The sequence below is a fragment of the Halyomorpha halys genome, unplaced genomic scaffold, assembly GCF_000696795.3.
Source record: "Halyomorpha halys isolate HHAL.00 unplaced genomic scaffold, Hhal_1.1 Scaffold977.1, whole genome shotgun sequence".
NCBI lineage: Eukaryota > Metazoa > Arthropoda > Insecta > Hemiptera > Pentatomidae > Halyomorpha > Halyomorpha halys.
The window spans coordinates 289,550-309,442 of record NW_027116440.1 but is presented as its reverse complement, the minus strand read 5'-3'; the positions used below and the strand labels follow the sequence as shown (position 1 = coordinate 309,442).

General features: G+C 29.0%; 2 protein-coding genes across 3 annotated transcripts in view; both read right to left on the bottom strand.

The window, feature by feature from the left end:
* Positions 1-5,138, bottom strand: part of Rok (Rho kinase) — a 37,835-nt gene extending 32,697 nt beyond the window's left edge. For both annotated transcript variants that reach the window (XM_014431486.2, XM_067053240.1), the window contains exons 1-6: positions 4,682-5,138; positions 4,522-4,603; positions 2,283-2,383; positions 2,145-2,204; positions 1,904-2,039; positions 38-155 (exon numbers count right to left, since the gene is read on the bottom strand). In XM_014431486.2, the coding sequence (XP_014286972.1) occupies positions 38-155; positions 1,904-2,039; positions 2,145-2,204; positions 2,283-2,383; positions 4,522-4,603; positions 4,682-4,780 (596 nt within the window). In that variant the 5' untranslated portion in view covers positions 4,781-5,138. The remainder of the gene's footprint in view (positions 1-37; positions 156-1,903; positions 2,040-2,144; positions 2,205-2,282; positions 2,384-4,521; positions 4,604-4,681) is intronic.
* A 4,440-nt stretch (positions 5,139-9,578) lies between these two features.
* On the bottom strand, positions 9,579-18,922 carry LOC106687536 (Golgi matrix protein 130 kD). The gene is made up of 13 exons (XM_014431484.2): positions 18,769-18,922; positions 18,151-18,690; positions 17,846-18,041; positions 17,588-17,753; positions 15,548-15,689; positions 15,280-15,453; positions 14,660-14,845; positions 13,368-13,574; positions 12,799-12,894; positions 11,673-11,784; positions 11,132-11,263; positions 10,318-10,476; positions 9,579-9,919 (listed from the first exon to the last, which is right to left on the bottom strand). Exons 1-13 carry the CDS (start codon positions 18,814-18,816, stop codon positions 9,783-9,785), a joined length of 2,295 nt encoding a protein of 764 aa, XP_014286970.1. The 5' UTR covers positions 18,817-18,922; the 3' UTR covers positions 9,579-9,782.
* Between the last annotated feature and the right edge of the window lie 971 nt (positions 18,923-19,893).

Below are 19,893 nucleotides of genomic sequence, written 5' to 3'. Positions count from 1 at the left end.
AAAACTTCAAAGATAACAAGAGACATATTTATTTTACCTGTGAACAAAACCCATGGAATGAATGGCGTCTAAAGCAAGAACAACTTCAGCACAGTAAAATTTAGCCCATTTTTCAGGTACATCATAATTAGACATTAAATTGACTAAGTCACCTCCTGTAAAAAAAATTTTTAAAATTGAGAACACAATTTATCAGGAACTAAAATGGATAAAATAAATTGTATTTATCCAAGTCATATCAATAATATAGTAATTTTATAATTTTAAAAATTTGTGCTAGCTAATAAACTTCTTTTAAAGGCTTTTAAATTAATTATTTAATTATATAAATAATGAGTGATATTTCAAAAAGTTTCACAGATGCATGTATGGTATCGGAATTATTTCAACAGGGGGTTAATCATTCTAACGTAGTCAATCAATTAATATTAGAGGAGACAGTGATAAGAGTTTATTGTATAGGATACAGATAAAATTGCAAATGTAAAACAATAAACAAGTTAGCAACACTAATTTATATCTATTTATTTAATTAAAATATTCTTTATTTTTTTAAAAGCCACATGTTTCTCAAATCTTATCTCATGATATCCTCTTATTTTGAGGTTAACCACAAAAGATACAGAAAATGTCATCTCGTAAAAATAACACATGATTTCTGAGTAATTTTTATAAATCATAAAAAACATTACCCATAAATATTTTTTTTATAACTGCACTGTAAGACATTTGGTTTATCCTAAAATTTTAGTTTTATTAAGGTCATATTTAATTAAAACAGAGAAAATTGATATTTCTTCTTAATCCTTCTCTTCTATTTCTAATTATCCTCTTTTAGTGCAGAGCAGAGTGAGGAGCTTGCTTATAGAGCCAGATCCATAAGCCTTGGTCCTGTACTTGCTGGCTTAGTCTATTCCACTCAATTCCTCTCTTCTCGAACGCTTCCTTGACTGCACAATCCTAAGTTGCCCTTTTTCCATTGGCTCTAGTCCCATACATTAGTTTTGCCTTTCTTTCCTCCTGTATTCTTTTTAAATGGCCAAACTTTCTTCTTCTTCTTTCTTTTCTTCTATAATATGTTCAGCCTGTTTCACTCCAGTTACTTAATCCTGACTTAGTCTCTTTCTGTTTTCCCCTCTATTCTCTTCAGGTATCTCATTTCCAATGCTTGGATTTTGTAAAAAATCACAATACAAACAACCAAATATTTCATAAGAATCAAAAACACTCACCAAGTTTAAATTTTTTTTTCAATCCACTAATTAGTCATAAATATCAGAAGAATTTGTGATACTAAAAAGACATTTTCAAAATCTTTAAACCATTTATTTTGCCTCATCAGAACGTGTCCTCCAGGAATAATCTTTTATAGGAATTTCGTAATTGGCTAAGATACCACTTATAATGTATGTATTTCACAAATGAATGATTATATATATATATATTACGAAAGGCAATTTTGAACTTGAGGACAAGAGAATAATAAGAGGGATAGGAAATAAAATTGAGGGTCAATCAATTATAATCTCTTTAAAGAAAAAAAAAAAATTAAAATTATCTTGCTTTTGTTAGGAATTTTAATAATTTATACTTTATTTAGTAATTAAAATTGAACTCTGTTATTAAACCATTTCTAAAGTTCAAAGCACATTTTATATCCAAAAATAATTTATTCCAACATTTACCATTCAAAATATTGATTACATTTTTTTCTATCAATATATAATATTCACCTCACTATTCTTTCCCGTAAGACTTTAATACAGATTTTTCACACATACAGTTAACAATTCTTATTAAGTTCTTAATATCACTAAGCCACTCAATTCGAAGCCTGTACCACACCATCAATCAAATTCTTAAATGTACTTGAGAGTCGTTATGATCCTAGAGCTATCCATACCTGGCATGTAGTCCATCACCATATAAAGAAATTTATTGTCCTGAAAAGCAAAGTGTAACTGAACGATCCATTCTGAATTTGCATGAGCCATGATATCTCTTTCTTCCCAAAAGAAAGCTGAATCTGAACGCTTTATCTGTTTAAAAAGGAAAACCAAATTATGCATTAAAACAGGCATAAATGCATTAATTAGAGGATAATCAAAGAGCTTAGAAAATAAATTTATAAAAACAAACCATACCATTTCAAATTTACTAAGTAGTTTCATAGCGTACACCTTCTGTGTTGATTTATGTCTAACCTGATAATTTAAAATAATTGAAAATTAATAAAGAATAGAGAATATGAATCATTTAAATGTTATTGTGCTTTAATTTACCAGTTGGACTTCTCCAAAAGCTCCACGACCGATAACTTTTATTTGTGTAAAATCATCGCTTTTCATTCGTAGTCTTCTAATATCAGAAGCAACTGAGTCATCTGAAGAATATAATGATAAATTGGTAAAAATGACTGTTTAAATTGAAAATTGAACTCCTAACTACAAATGTCCAAGTTCATTATGATTACCAAATAATAGTTTAAAAATTGTAAGGAAAATAAAAAAAATTCAAAGGAGTTAAAATTGTTACCTAATGTTCTTGAGTTACCATTAATAAAAGAATAGAATGAAATCTAATCACTGTTTTAACAAGACAGTAATGAATAAGTAAATCATAAACTGCGAACAAATATATATCTTAACTTCAATATCTTTTGGACATACTGGAAATAGTATAATTATCTACTATTTGAGTTTTTTTTTACCGCACCTGGACCATATTCCATTCGTCAATATCTTTTCTTTTTGGGAATCTAAGGATTCTTCACAAATACCCAAGTTAAGAAAATAATTCAAAACTAATAGTGTATATAATAATTGTTTAAATATGCAAGTGGATTGTATTAACTTTCATCCTCCTAAGATATACTTTACTTTAACAATCAAAAATATCTTCCTCACAAATAATTTCAAGATCAGCCACAAAAAAATCAATTAGATATACCAACAAGCTTAAAAAATGAGTGAGACAGATTATATATATATATATGTGTGTGTATGTATGTATGTATATGTGTGTGTGTGTGTGTGTGTGTGTTTGTCAATACTTAAATATTAAAATAAAAATTTAATTTACAAATCTCAGGATTATTCAATTCTCTCAACATGAAAAAAAAAATTACTGAAAACTTATAATTTTACTTTAAAGGATCATTAAAAGCAAAACTTTTAAATTTAAACTAAACAAAAAAAAAAATTTAAATACTTAATGTATATAAAAACAGTATCCATAAACATACTTTAACTCTCAATGCTTACACTAAAAATATATAATGAATTACTAAGATAAAAAAGTGAAGTTTCCCACTTTTCTTAACCCATGGAAACAAGTTCTTTGAACAAACTTTTTAAGAAGTGTAAAGTAATAGTATTTAAAAATTTCCCAACACAAAAGAAGGAAAACTGTATATTTGTTATAAATACCGTATTATGTTTATAAGAAAATAAAGTCAAATGAGAAGAAATAATAATATTTGAATAAATGAAACTTTTTAAAAAAATGTATATATTTATAATTCATTCGAATGGTAATAAATAATTGTTATTTTCACATTGTTAAAAATGTTTATTATAGAAGAGGTGTAGGGAGGTCTGAAGAAATCGGTGAGAGAAAATCTGTAGTTAAGAGACATCCAAAATTAATAAAAGTCGATACCTGTTATCACTACATAATAGGCCTACAATGCTACTGGTAGAAAATTCTAAGTTAATGTACAAATAACTTATACTGAGTAAAATTAGATGGTAAAACAAGCATTTTACTAAAATTGTATGGTGATAATGTAAGTATTTGAATTGAATATTAAAAATTGAAATATTAATTCTATGGTATATTGCAAGAACATATATTTTCTTCATTTCGGCAAAGATGGATGTTAAATAAAATAAAAACTTTATGATGTACATAATTTGTAAAAAAATTATTAACTTTGTGACTGTATAGCATAGCATAGCTATACTTCCATTGCTTAAACTTAAAAACTATAAAAGTTCATTGTTTTGCCATTTATACTAACCAGTTCATTTTGTCAAAACCGACAGTTATTTTTAAGTCATAGATTTATCAAGCCTAATAACTGTAAATATTAAGGTTTAAATCACAATTACCTATACAATTTAATAAAGTTGCTATATTTTTTAGACTTCAAAAAATAATGTAACCCATTGAGTGAAAACAGTACTAGAACAAATATTAGTTAGAAGTAGTCGGGCTTACAAACTGCAAATAAATAAAATATAAAAAATTTCTTAACTGAAAAAACAACATGAATACAAACCATAATTTTCAGCACTCAAAAACTAGATAAATAACAATAATACTAAGGCCTCTTAAAAATAAATTTGTGCAACTCACCCATTGCCAAAAATATTTCTAATAATATTCAACAAGCTTAGAAAATTAATAATACCCCATCTTTTTAAGGAAGTAATGTAAAATAAGATATTTAATACCTAATAAATCACTAGAAATAAGACCATCAATTAACCACAATAAACTTTATATTACAATACCTACATCGTTCCATATAAGCTTCAATATTTTTCATTCTTTTGACAGAAGGGTGGTCACAATCAGCAACCAAAGCCTGCACAGTATCCTTAAATACGGAAAAATCTGATGTAAGAATTAATCTTAATAATGAAATACAGTAAGAGAAAAACTCAAAAATAAATACCAAAAGACAATCCACATTAGCAACACTTCTTGGATCCTGTATTTTATCTTCTAACAGCCGTAATCGGCGTTTTCTATCTTCATCCCTAATATTTTCCATGGTGTAAAATTATTTGAAGTTAAAATGTAGCTAGCTTGATTTTCTTGTAAGATCCATCACAAACTCTTGAACTGTAGGATGTAATAGTTTAAGCACTAACTATAAACCATTAAGTTTTCAATATGTAATATAATATTTAAAAACATAGTATTTTAATAATATCTAAACGATAAAACTGAGCACAGTGACAGAAGTCAAGAGGAAAGTAAAATTGTTGAAGGTTCATCAGTTCGACACATTAGTTTCATAAGTTATTTACTACATATTGACACTAAAAAAAAATAAATAAATAAAAAATAACTAAATAAATATTAATAAATTTATTCCATCTAACTCCGCCATCCATCATGGCTACTAATACTTTATTATGTTCAGACTAGAGGTTTCAAACAGTGTAGCTAATAAGTTCAAAAACTAAAATCATACAAGAAATGTCATGTGAAGATTTTTATATTTCACATTCAGTTCATACAAAGATTAATGAGAACAATAATGTATATGTTAAAAATATTTTTTTTATCATAAATTAATTCAATAATAGCTTATCAAACATTTAAACATCAAACATTAACTTCAAATTAAATATATATTGGTGATTGCCTCCAATCGGAATTGGCGTCTATCCCATATTCCGATTTTACTTTTTCTATAATAACATCAATGTATGCATAAATGTTTATACATTTGTACCTAATGGTATTTCACCATCAATTTTAATGGTCTCTATGTTTACAGGGCAAAATTATTTTTACGAAATTTACACTTTCATTGAAATGCAGGCAATATTTACCAACCCTATGTCCTCTTTTATATGGAATGGGTTTGATGTAAATGTAAACACCATTCTACAGCTAGAGGGAAAATGGAGAATATAATATTAAACACAGAACGTTATTGCATAGCATCTGAGGAAAAAGCTCTGGTACCTATTGTTTACCGTATTTTACAATTACAGTAGATAGCGACTGTCTATTTCAGGAAAATAATGGCACACAAGATCAAAGGCTTTCAAGTTTCGAGAGTTCGCCATTCGTCAGATTATTTTTAGTAAAATGCCATATAGTATTGACGCTGAATAAATGAATAAGCTGAATAGAATTTCTTATTATTATATTTATAACCTAAAACTAATGAGTACATTAATAGTAATACATTTTTACCCTGGAACCGATAAATAGTTTAGAGACTTTAGTCCCTTTAAATGAATATTCAGAAATTTTAGAACAATTATGGAAGTTCTTTGTATTGCGGCTACCACCAAAAGGTCTGTTAGTAAGTTTAGTTCCTTTCAAGAGCTAAGTGTTGCCTTAGTTATTAATCGATCACTGGATACATATTGTGACAAGTATCACTTTCGGATTATAAGCTATAAAGCTGTCCCTATTCAAAACAGTTCTTGGTATTTACGAATTGTCTCCATAATAAGTTTGAGAATGATATTATTTCGAAATAATATCGTTGGTGGCACTACGACCCGATGTGGGCTCTGGTCTCATCACTAAGCTTTCGCCAGGTCTCCTAGTCCTTTGTCACTACTCTTTTTAAGTCAAAAGTCAAGTTTAGGTCTGCCTTAATCTCTGGCTCAGTAAAGGTTTCCCAAAAGAATTCATCTTAGGATATCATACTATGACCATGCCTAGTCCTGCGAAGATGCCCAAGTTTAATGGTATTGTTCCCCATTTTTCCGTCTCATACTATGGTTAACAACCTTGATCGAAACAAATATTCTTCGGATAATCTTTCTCACGAATCTGAGGATTTCATTGTTTGTCTTTGTTAGGGACCACGCTTCTATCTCTGCCTTGTCATACATGAGAACAGTACGAAACAGCATCTTGTAGAGCAATATTTTCATTGGCGTGATAAGCTGACTTATGAGGATTCCCAAATATTCGAAGCCTGGAAAAGCATTTGTTGACGTGGATAACATTACTTCGAGGGGAATATTATTTTCAAAGCTAATAATAGACACTGGACCAGTTTAAGTACCTTATAAAAACTTGAAGAGCCCCAGCTCTATTAATCCTTCAACAGGATGGGTTTCCTTTGGGATGTAAGTAAGCTGAAAGTGTTATAAAATAGCATTGAAGAATTATAATAATAATTTATGTAATCTAGAATGCTGAGTCAACTCTTGTGGGTTCTTGGAGCACTCCTGGGGTCCACGCAGCCTCTTAAATTGGGTACCCTTAATTGGGTAAAAATCTGGCGGTCGAGCGTGATTCTGACCTAATCACCTCCTTGAACAACCGTTGGAGGTAGTAACAACTAGTAACAGTACTTACTTAGAAAAGTACTGAACCCCTGACCCTTTATGGATTGTAACGGTACAGATTTATTTATTTTTTTTTTGTAATCTAGAATATTGCCATCCTGTGTAGAGGGCAGATGACATGACTCTTCCAGTACTCTGGAATCATATCTTCAATCCAAATGAAAAGGATTAGTTCATATAACTTTTTATAAGTTCGACTGATTCATTACTTCAGCTATAGTCAAATGTTCCCTCGTAAGTATGATTAATTAAGTATAAGCTACTATTCCTAAACCTAAATGGTCTGGAAGTGGTAATCGTAATACACATATACAAGGCGAAGATGATGTTATCACTTTATATATTTGGATTCTACTTCTTAGTTCCAAAATTATATATTATGACCCCGGCGTCCTGGCAATCGCTTACGGAACTCAGTTTGGGAACCACTGCTCAAATTTATTCTCAAAAGATCAATGAAATTGGAGTATTCCGGAAACACCTCTTTGAACGAAAATACGTAAATACATTGGCTGACTTGTGATTCATTCGTTACTATATGACATTTTTGCTACGAATTTAAGTTGGTAGACGCAAGCGTATTAATGGCAAGTAAACATGCTGAATCTTTTTTAATAGGGGTAGTTCATGAAGTGATGTAGATTGAAACCAATTCCTTCCACACTCTCTGTAGCTTTCAAAGAGCTTTTGCAGCCAAAATCTTGTAGCTATAAAGTAAGTATAACAAGAGACTTTAAAGCAAGATGCCAATGCATGAAAGCATACCTCCATTGGTCCAATTTTTTCACATCTTGTTTAGGGGACGTATGTAAACATTTCTGTTCCTGTTACCAATTATTCGATGATGATGGTGTTCAGTGACTTATTTATAAGTTTGATTTATAAACAGTATTGTATAAATTAATGATCTTTTGGTAGTGCAGCTAAAAAGAAGGGAGGGAAAAAAAAGTTCGCGCTCTTACACAAAAATGCACGTACATGCAGATCGAAAAAGTATACATATTTTTGAAATATGACGTTAAAATGGCGTAGGGGGTGGAAATTATTCAGAATTCGATTAATTTTTGTTGCTAGGATGCTATCTTAATTAGAGTTGTCATATAAAATGAAACTAAGAAACGATTGGTTACTTTTTATCAAGTTGTACATGGAAAATCCAACTCACAGAACACTGTTTTACTAAAAATCGAATATCTTCAGCATTTTTTAAAGTAATCCTTCCAAAAATTGTTTGAACATACCTCTTATTATATTTATATACCAATGGTAGAGAAGCTTTGTATTCATGCAGAAAGTGAAAAATATATATGTCCTCAGAATAGGAAATTTTCACTAGCATTTTACTTTTGGACCTCAATGTACAAATTTGGTTCTGCATCTGACTAGTCAAATGTGGGTTTGGCCATAATCACATGAAACCTTAATTTGACTTTTATGAAATTTCCAGGGAATGTGCAAGTTGTTATCTAGTTGGTCTAATATAGATTTTACTAGATTCCATCCATTACTTTCACTTTTGCATACATAAACATATAATATCCACACACCTATGTTTCAAAAACTCATAAGTCTAGAAGAGGAATTAAAAATATGCTTCTTGGTTTTATTTTTATGGAAAGCAATATTGCAGATGACTGGAAAGTTTCTTCATCAAAAGTGACTCACCTTTATCATAACCAATTAAAAGCTTTGATAAAAACAAGGTCCCAGAAGGATCAATTGTATGCAAGAACTTGTTTGTTGGAGGGTAAAGATTAAATCATTTAATGTAATAACAATTGCAGAGGCATTATTATTAATATTCCATTAATCCTCAAGAGTTATATTGATTAATCTGTACATTGAAATTTTCAGACTACTAATATTATAAAATGGAGTAATGAAATCTGTAAAATATTAAATTTAATTATAAAACCCTTGTTTACAGGTTTACAAAATGAGCATTATAACACAAACTTGTCTTAAAAAAGTGGAACGATAGAGTAGAGTAGATATTCAATGGGATCCTCAAAATCTTCTTCACTCCCATCACTGTTATTCCACCCTAATTCCATTCGGACTATTAATCAACACATCCTTTACAGATTTTACCTATCTCATATGTAAGAACAATAAATAAGAAAGTTCAGGATGACTCTCAGTCTGGCTCCTCAATTCAGAGAAAATGCTTTGGATTCATTGCCAGCTTGTATTATTATAAACAGATGTTATTCCCAGTAAATTTAATTTACACATCAACTAAATTCAAACAACAAAATTTATTTGTATATTTAATTATTCATTTATAGTCAGCAGAGAGAACACCAATAAGAACTTCACTGACCACACCAACTTATCTTAACATTAATCTACAATCGACAACTACTGCACAATTATAAATTTAATTTTTAATTCCAACTTTAAAATAATGAGTTCAAAAATTTAATTTTTCAAACATTATCTGTAACAATAATGTATATGAGATACTGTTTTTAGCACTGATAACTTTTTAATATTGTTTTGATTTATTTAAAAAAATACATATACATATTATCAACACTTTATTTTTTAAATTGATCAGAATTATAAAATTTAACTTTTAACATCATAGTATATAAATATACAATTTTTCAAGTATATACAAACATATACCTTGATTATATACAGATCATAATTTTTTTATATCTAAAATATGTTTAACAGGATTGCACATGGTAAGTAATATACAATTATTGATTAATTATAATTCTAAACATTAATCAATTTTCCTGAACATAATAAGCAAGGATGAAAAGTTGGAGGAGCTCCTGATTGCTCTTGAACAATGCTACTACATTGAATTTCTCCAAGTAAACTGCTTATCTTGCAAGTAGTATCTTCCACTTCTGAAACAAAGAATACTTATATTTAAAAATATAATAAGGTCACAATTTAACTATAAATGTTAGGGGTTTATTGTCGAAAAGGAAGTAAACAAAAATGGCCTCATATGATCTTATAGGAAATTGATAAGAGTTAGATAGATAAAAGAAATATTATAATTAATAATAAACTAACGGACAAGAAAAATTATAGCTAAGTGATAAAATGCTAGAAGAAGATAAAATAAAAATTAGATGATTTTGGTAAATAATGATGACAAGGAATAATCAATTGAAAACTGAAAGTCCCAATGATTATAATAAATGTTCAAACTATATTATAGCTTTTACTTTTAAATAAAAGTGAACAGATCTTAAATATGAACAAATTAAAATGCTATAATAGTAATTGTTATAATTACCAGGATTGTGAGGAAAACGGGCCAAGAGCGTATTGATTTGATCAAGTTTTGTTTTAAGTTCTTCTCTTTCTTTTGCTATCAAAGCCATTTGCCTTTCTCTCTCTTCAGCCTTCTCTTTCAATAGAGATCTCTGATTTTGGTATAATGTGACATATTCCCCTATTACAAAAAGCATGGAAACAACTTAATTATAATTATTTTATTATTAATAAATATAAATGTCAATACATCATTTTAATATATGTCAATTGTCCTTTGAAGTACAATCAACAAATATATTGACCAAATTTTATATTTCAATTATATAAAATTATAAATATTTCTTTCTGAAAGTCAATCATCATAACAAACCTAGCCAAAATAGTTTTCATATACTAGAAGACTTCTAGCTGTAACTCTTGCTTTCAAGAAAGATCCCTACTTCAAGTAGAGAAAAATTAGTTAAGACATATTAAGATGTAATCAATATTTCTAGTTAATAGCTAAAAATAGCTATTTAATCATGAAACCTAGTCTGAGTACTATCAAATAAGAAAATTTTGTTTTAATTTATAGTTTGAAGCATCATTTGAATTCTGAAGAGCAATAAAAAGAAAATTAAAGGAAACACTGTGGCTCTACATGAAATTAAAGGAGTTAACATATTTTTTAACTGATAGAAAAAGGTAAAACAAAGATAGATATTGATCAACTTTAAATTGAAATTATTTGATGGCCTCTTCTGTAGATTTTCTTATTATAATTATAAACCAAAACAGTCAATAAAAAAAAAAAAATAGAGTATACAAAGAAAAAACAAAAATAGAGTACTTACCAATAGTTTCTGTTTCACTTTGTAGTTGTAGGACAAGATGTTCAAGACGCTGCTTATCATCAGAGAGTTCGGCAATTTTGTCCATAGTCTTTTTAAGTTTATTTTCAATCATTACTATAGTCTCCACAGAAACTGGAATATTTTTCATATTTTATACATCATTTACAAATCAAAAGTTGAAAAATTTGACACATTACACCAAATCAAATGTAAAGTTAGAGATTGTAAAATAATAAAAAAATTTTAAATTCACCTTATTTTTAAGGGTGAATAATGAAGTGTAAATATAAAAGATGGTAATTATAATAATGTTTTATGAGGGGTTTTGGAATAAGGGAAGCCAAATCTGTTGCTGTTGACTGGGCAACTAATAAGTTGATGTTAATACACCCTAATATTGATAAATAGATAAAATGATTACACGAAAAATTATGTTTCATTATAAAAACTATTTTAAACTAAGAGAGAGATTTAGAAGTAAACTTACAATAATGATGTTTAAAAACAAAAGGAACATATACTTCTACTTTATAATTAATACCTGGTTCATGAGGAGGTGCGTCTGCAACAAAATCATGGTAGGTAGTTTGAGAAACGGAATCTGATTTTTGAACTAAACTGGTTTGAGTAACTGAATCAACCATTCTCATTTCCTGTCAACAAATTTTAAAAAATATTATAGATTCTAAAAATAAATATGATATCTTATAAGTGAAACCATTGGATGTTTTTTTTTTCCCCATTGGGCAAAAAATTCAAAATTTTGAGACAAGTTCTTAATATTGTTATTTCCTTTAATTATTAGATGTAGAGTCAATAAATTTAAATGTAGTAAAGTTTGTTGGAAACACATTTCTTGGGTTTAAAGCTTGCTTCGATATTTTTTTGTATACTTGGAACCAAATGTGATAATAGAATTATTTACCACTTTGAAATCAATTATTTTGATGGAAACTTACTAATTTCCAATACATTTATAGTTAATAGGCTAGCTGCCATGATTTTTGCATTTCCTTGAAGATTTAACTTTCAATTAGTATTAATCCTTACTCTAAGATATCTGAAGTGATCCACTCTCTCAAATGAGACCCTATTGACAATAATTCGAAACCTAAAAAGTTCGGACATTTCAAAACCTACATTAAAATACAATGTATGGTACAAAAATATTACTCAAAGAGATTATTAACACAAAATAGTTTATAAATGCTATTTAGACAGGTCAATTTTACAAACATTTTCACAGGGAGAGCCCCCAAATTTCCCTTTCCACAGGGATAGTCCATACTCCCTAGACTATCCTGCGAAGTTAGGTTAAAATTATTAGTAAATTTTAAATTTTACTCTTTCTCTCCCAATATATTTTTGAAGTAACTTTCCTGGTATAAATAGAAATATTTTAATTTTCAAGAATAAAATATAACGAAATTTATTTAAAATCCAAATTATTAAATAATAACATTTTCATCAATATTTATTTAGTATTACATAATTAAAAAGAAATAATTGTAAAGAGCACACAAAAAGATTAGGAAAGGTATATATTTTATGGCTGGCCTTGAATAACTTATTAAAATTCATATCTTAATAATGCAAATAAAGCCATAACTTTAAAATTGGTACTTAAAGTAATTTATAAAAGAGTTATTTATAAAGCCAATTATTACCTGTCTACTTTTATACTTCTCCAAATGTAGTCTATATTCTCCAGCCATATGCTTGTACTTGTCTAACTCTTCAGTTAATTCCAATTTACCATTATTCTAAAAGTCAAATACATAAATATCATAATATAATTAGACAAAGTAGAAAAGTCATTAAAAATAAAAATATGTGTGATTTAACTAACAACAGAGTTAAATTTGAAACAAAAACATCTTGGTCCAGTATATTTAATCAACACAATGTTTTATTGAAAAACTACACATATACAATGCAGTCTTTACTACTTTTCTCTTATTTATTTAACTTTAGGTACTCATTTTCAATCAACTTATGAATGCCTTAGAACTTCTATTTATTTAAAGTTCTTCCTTATAATCCTCATGGTATTTTGTGATTAGTTATAAACAAAAACATGTAAATCTAACTCAGTTTTGAGTTTTCTTTTAAGCAACATTAATAATTTTAAAAAATCTGAATTCTATTAAATGAGTATACCTATAAGTATTTTTATGACCCTTAAATTCAAATTATGTTTTTTTAATACATCAAAGATGCATGGAATATTACATACTATTTTTATTATGTATTCTTCAAGTTCTTGTAATTTTTGCTTGAGTGCGTTATTCTGCTCTATTGCCCTGGCTGCTGCAACTCTATCACTCTCCATTGCTTGCTGAAGAAGTCCCATATCTGGTACATTTTCTTTCCAAAGTTCTGCCTCACTTAACTTTTCTTTAACTCTCTCCAATTCTTCAAGAACTTGCTTCATTTCACTATCCTATTTAAGAAAAGTTTGATATTATACATATAACAAACATTAAATAGAATTTAAAACAAGGGTATAAAAAAAATTAGGTAGAATCATTAATAAGTTTTTTTATCTTCTCAATAAGTAATAAAAATTATAAATTTAACAGTTTTATTTAATAGATTTTATTAACATCAAAGAACATTTACATTTAAATAAATGCAAATTGATAGTATGAATATCGATATCTCAACCATGATATAAATTGTAAACAACTCCTTCTATTCTCAACTGAATGCGCCAAAATAAATAAATAAAAATTCAAACTCAAGCTAAGTTACAATGAGAATAAATTTATTGGTTGTCATTCAATGAACTTATGATTCAACTTACTAAGTTCTTTTTGATTCTCCTGAATCCATATTAATGCTCAAAATAAAGTTCAATATTATCAACTTGTTTGAGGAGAAGAAAATGTAACTAATTGGAAGAATGAAGTAGAAGAGTAGTGAAAAAGATACCTACCAACATGTTTTGTCATTTAACGGATATGATAATTTAATTTTTTAACTATACAATTAATTGATTCATTGTTAAGTAAATCTAAATCACAAAAGCTTTTTCATTAAATTTAAAGACTATCATAACCTTTAATATCAGCTATGATGGTAGTGAAAACAGGATAAAGAACACAATATAGAAAATAATCAGGTTTTTGAAGAGCTCATATATTTACAAGAAACACACAAATTAAATGAGTTTGTGTCAATAAAGTAAAATTAAACAGATCAATTTTAGCTTCGAAATAGCAAAGTCCTGTACATACTACTTAATGTAATGTAATGTAAAACTTTATCCACCTAGTAGAGACTAAAAATATTAAATAATAAAGGAATTCACTTTATTTTTGACTGCCGTCAAAACAGCCCTGACGAAGCCCTGCAACGTGGGGCGAAACGTTGGCTCAATAAAATAGTATAATTCTACTATTTGAGGTTTTTTTTTTACCGCACCCGGTCCATATTCCATTCATTTATTAAATAATAAAATTTTATATTGTTAATTATTTTTATAGTATTCAAAATGTCAGCAATCCAAAATAGACTTAATCATACTTTTTCAATTAGAATTTGTTCCTTTTGTTGTAACTGTTCCTTTAATTTTTGAATGACTTCTGTTTCATTCATAGCCTCCCTCAAATTTCTTTCATGGTTTAACTGTTTCTCAAGATCTGAAATGTGCTGAACTAGCATGTCTGCTCTCAATGAAATATTATCTTTATCTCTTTCAGCACTTTCACACTAAAATTAAGAAAAAAAAATGAAGAATTATATCTAATTAATTTATAAAAAACATATATAGGAAATACGTAATTATAAAATTTTAAATGAGAAAGAAAAAGATAAGGACAGTAAATAAAATATTTTCATTGAAAAAAAATAAATTAAATAATTAATTTTAATAATTCAATACACAAAACACTTTCACTAACCAAAAATGAATAGGAATAATAAATGGATTCACAAAGTATAAAAAGAAACAACTCCATTTGGGATGGACTATCAATTGAGAATTGGAAAAAAAATCATTCATCTAACTTATTATAAAATTATAAAAAGTCATTGTAAATAATGTGGAAAAATATTATGTAGGTACGAAAAAATAGGAATCATATTATACAATAAAATATTTTACCAAAATAAATTGGGCAATAATAATCATCATAATGTACAACCTTAGCATTAGCTTGTAGCACTTGTGTATTCAGATTGGTAATGTATTGTTTCAATTCAGTTTCACATTTCCTTCCTTCTTCCCAAGCCTTTTCAGTATCTTTTCGTGCAATTTCTAAATCAGCTTTAAGTTTTTCATGTTCCTTAAAAATGTCACTTCCATTTTCCGGCCCCAACTAATGTGTATTAGATTAAATTTAATGAACGAGATTTAAATAAATATATATAAAGAATTAAAAAATAATTAACAAAAAATAAAAAAATGATTACTTGTGTCAGTTTAATCTGAGCCATTGATAATTGTTTTTCCATTTCAATGACATCTTTTTTTAAAGTAGATTGATTTATTGTTTCTACATCAACCCTCTTATTAAGTTCCTTAATTTCATTTTGTGCATCAGTTAATTTCTCCCTGTAAATTCATAAATTTATCAATGATAAAAATACAAAGAGAGGATTTTAATTAGAAACAAATGTGAAATAAATCATATATATTTCAATGATTACCTTTATGAGAATGTATTATGTTTTACAGATTTGGACTCACTGTGTCTATGGATCATACAATGAAGACAATACAATACTCTTAAAATTTAAAACCACCACAACTGGTGACAAATTTATTTGTTTTAAGGAAATATTAACCCAAAATTTGCTTAAAGGGAAAAAACCCATTTTAAAAAATCTCTCTTCTTGCAATTTATAGAGATAACTATTTGTCAACAGTGTTATATAATATATATTTTCATCAGGGAAGAATAGCTTCCATAAACCTAAAATCGTTCTGGCATGGGGATACTTTTTTCCCAGAAGGATTATATTTACCAAGAAAAAAAGAGAAGGCAAAAATCACTGCAGATGCCCTAATCATCAAGGTCTTGGAAACCAGCACCTATGCAAATATACTCCAGAAGATCCATCCCTGAAAGAGCTGGATGGGATAACCACAAGAGTCTATAGAAATGAGGCTGGAAATCTTCAGTTGGACTGGAAGTCACACTATAGAAAGCATAAAGAACACTCAGAAGGAGCAGTGGGATCAGGGTAAGGGCTCAAGAATCAATGATTAAAATCAGGGACTTGATCTGGTATTGGCTACAGCTGGCAGACTACAGGACAGAGTAAGATCATCAGTAGTAAGAATGGAAGGGAAGAAAGAATTCAAAATCAGTAGGCAAAAAATCCAATCCAAGCCTTATTTTGACATATCTGATGGTGATAATTGACAAATAACTCCAGTTTAAGGAACATATTGAAATGATTATACAATAAGACAGCTATCCATATTGATGCCAAATGAAGGATCCAAACAGTTATAGGTTGTTGTTATCGACTTTGGTCACATCCATCCTGCTCTTTACGACCACGATATGGATACAGGTCCTGAACACAATGGCCAATAAAAGACTGATAGTATCCATTTATAATAGAAGCACCTTCAGTGTGATCAGTGTGTTTTGTAGTCTTATATAAAGCAGCATGTGTCGTGGCCAGGATGATTTCATAAGACACTCATATAATAGGAAAGAACGCGTTTCAAGGATAATAAAAAAAAATACAGTAGTAAAATGGCAATGACACTGGGATATGGTGTCAAATGGCAGATAGACCCATAGGCTGATTCCCTTGATTCTTAGATGGACAGGGAACACTACCTCATCCAGTTGCTTACAAATTCAGTGGCTTTCAGGCTCACCAGCATGAATTTATTCCTGACTCCAATTTCAGATCAATCCCGACTGCTGATAGAATCATCAGCATGTTGCTACTCTCTAAGCTGTGCTAGATAGCTGATATATGTTAGGCATGAGCACAGACCATCAAGCACCCAAGGAAGAAGTAAATGGGAGCGAGGAGGTAATCTGACACAATGAGGTGACTCACAGCCTCTATTACTCCTCTTTCGTGATGTAATGCCTAATGGTTGTCCTGTGGAGGGTGAGAAATAGGTGTAGGGTTGGCTTAAGAGGGTAAAACGAATGTTATTACCAGGAATTCATAAAACATTTATTTTCATTGAAGTTTTTTATGAAGACAATGCTTCTTGTTGATAAATAATTCAATCATATAGGCAAATGTAAGTGAAAAACACAATGCAATGGTTCTGTCCGATAACTGATGTGATTTGCTAACTTGATTAATAAAATGACATAAAAAGTTATGGCTAATTTTATTATGTTGCTCAATCTTTTTTGAAACACTGCACTACTCGGTAATAATAAATGTCTTAAAAGTAAGATAACACTTATCATGAGATTTTGGATTTAAGTTCAAATTAGAAAGATATATGAATATCCACATTATACTTACATCAGGTCCTTAATTAAAATATCCTTCTCTCTTACATTATCTTCTAAATTTTTTAAAGTATTGCTTTGCTGTATCTTGTTTGATGAATAATCTGATAATTCTTTTTCCAATTTTTGAACTTGACATCTAGAAGCCTTTAAACGACTTGCTAATTCCTCACACTTGCCTAAAATTAAGAAAAAAATAGGAATCTTCTAATAAAAAAAATCTCAATTTTTATAAAATTGTATAGCTCAATTGTAATATAAAATAATTTACTATTATTTGCAGTATTATTTTCTTGCAAAAGCATTATCTCTTTTTGAAATTCAGATTTTTCGGAAACTAGAATTTCTATTGTTTGTAAATGAACTTTCATTTTATTCTCCAACTCAGACACTTCATCAATAATTCTTTGGTTTTGCATTTCGTTAAGCCTTTTAATCTCATATTGAAGAGTTAGAATGTGATTGTGCTGAAATAATGAACCCTTATGTATCAAACATATTTGACAAAAGCTTCAGAAAATTATTCCTCTTTCAAATTTAAACATTAAAAAACATAAAGTTATAAAAATAACATACACTCTCTGCAAGCTTAGTTTGAAATTCAGCATTAATTTTTTTTTCTGACCATAATAGATGTTCTAATTCTTCCACACGATTTACAAGAAGTTGTTTTTCATCCTTAACAACAGAAGTGATTAAGTCATTATATTCATTTTGTTTTTTGTCTCCATTAGAATATCTTAATTGATCATTAACTTCTTCATTCTTATCAGAGTCTATTTTGGTATCAGCATTTGGAAGTAATTGCTTTATGTCATTGAATTTAGATGGTATACTATCAAAAAAACTTTCATATTTTTCATTTTTATTATCATCATTCCTAAAAAGGTGAGTTAATTCTTGTTTAGGACAATCAACTTGAAAGACTGGTGCTGACTGATGCAAAACATTACTGTTATCAGCTACCAGTCCTTCTCCACTGCTGGCATTGTCTAGAATTTGAGGCTGATCCTTAGGGATAAAATTGCTGTCTACTGGGGAATTCGATTTCAAACTGGATGATGTTGACTTAACAGTAGAATTTGCATCTTTATTTTTCTGCTGAAACTGCTTTAACTACAACAAAGCCGGAAAATATAGTTAATAATAGAGGATAATTATAACATATTCTTCACAATTAAAATACGAGACTACCTTTTTTCTAGCAGCAGCTAATTTTTCGGCCTTAGTGATATCAGCCATAGCAAAGGAACATTGATAATTCACTCAAACCAAGCCCACAATTGATAACAACAATGAAACAAAACTCCTCCCGGAGTTCTTGACTTGACAGCTGGAGCGTTTGAGAACCTTCAACTAGGTTATAAGAGAAACATGTAAAGAGAGGACAAACGGAACTTCACAAAGATCCAGAACGTGAATAAATTACCTCAAAGCCTAGAGTGCTACTCTGTAATTTTGTTGTAGGATATCGCGGCCTTAGTTACAAAAACCTCCCAACTACAGTATAAAACATATTTAGTTAAGAATTTTGGAAATTAGCATTGCGATATATTCTAAATTAGGTACTAATTCACAACTTATTTCAAAGTATTTAAAAATTTCCTTGGGACATTTTTTTATACTTATACATTAATTACGACATGAAGGGCGGATTCTCAATCTATTCTAACCAGAGTATGAAGGTACTAAGACTTAAGACTACAGCTACTATTATTACTAGATGACCAACCTTTTGTCTTACAGTGCAACAGTCCAGTGTCGGGTTATAGTCTCCATCGCCAATTGTCTCGGTTTTGTACGACCGCTATCAAATTCCTGACTTCATGGATCACACCAGGGCATCACTTTGCTAATCCATCAGCCCACCTCAACATTGGTCATTCATGACACCTTATTCTGGAAAGGAGCTATGTCAAACAGTCATTTTGGTATTTAAGTATTGTCCATTCTGATAACGTGACCAAACTAACCATCTTAACCTAATTATTATCATGATATGCAACCGAACCGTTTCTTGAAATAAGTCATATATGTTTTGATTGAATTATCAAAGACAATCTTGGTCTGTCATAACTGCTCCAAATATGCCAAAAAGGATCTTACAATGGAATACCTTCAGTTCTTGTACACAAATCTTTGACGTAGTCCATGTATCTGTATCTATTATTAATTCACAGGTCTATGTTCTGCGATTCTTGAATAAAGACATGGTCAAATACTGGCACTAATATCTTATAATATTAATACCTTTCTTATTAATATTATATGACAAATACAGTTCCACTCTTTCAACAATTACTGCACTTTTATTTTCTC

Coding starts and splice junctions, on each gene's coding strand:
- LOC106687536 (XM_014431484.2), bottom strand. CDS start 18,816: ATGGCTGATATCACTAAGGCCGAAAAATTAGCTGCTGCTAGAAAAAAG. Junction 15,690..17,587: donor ATTTTAATTAAGGACCTGAT/GTAAGTATAATG, acceptor ATGAATTTACAG/GGAGAAATTAACTGATGCAC. Junction 9,920..10,317: donor CCGTTTTCCTCACAATCCTG/GTAATTATAACA, acceptor TCTTTGTTTCAG/AAGTGGAAGATACTACTTGC.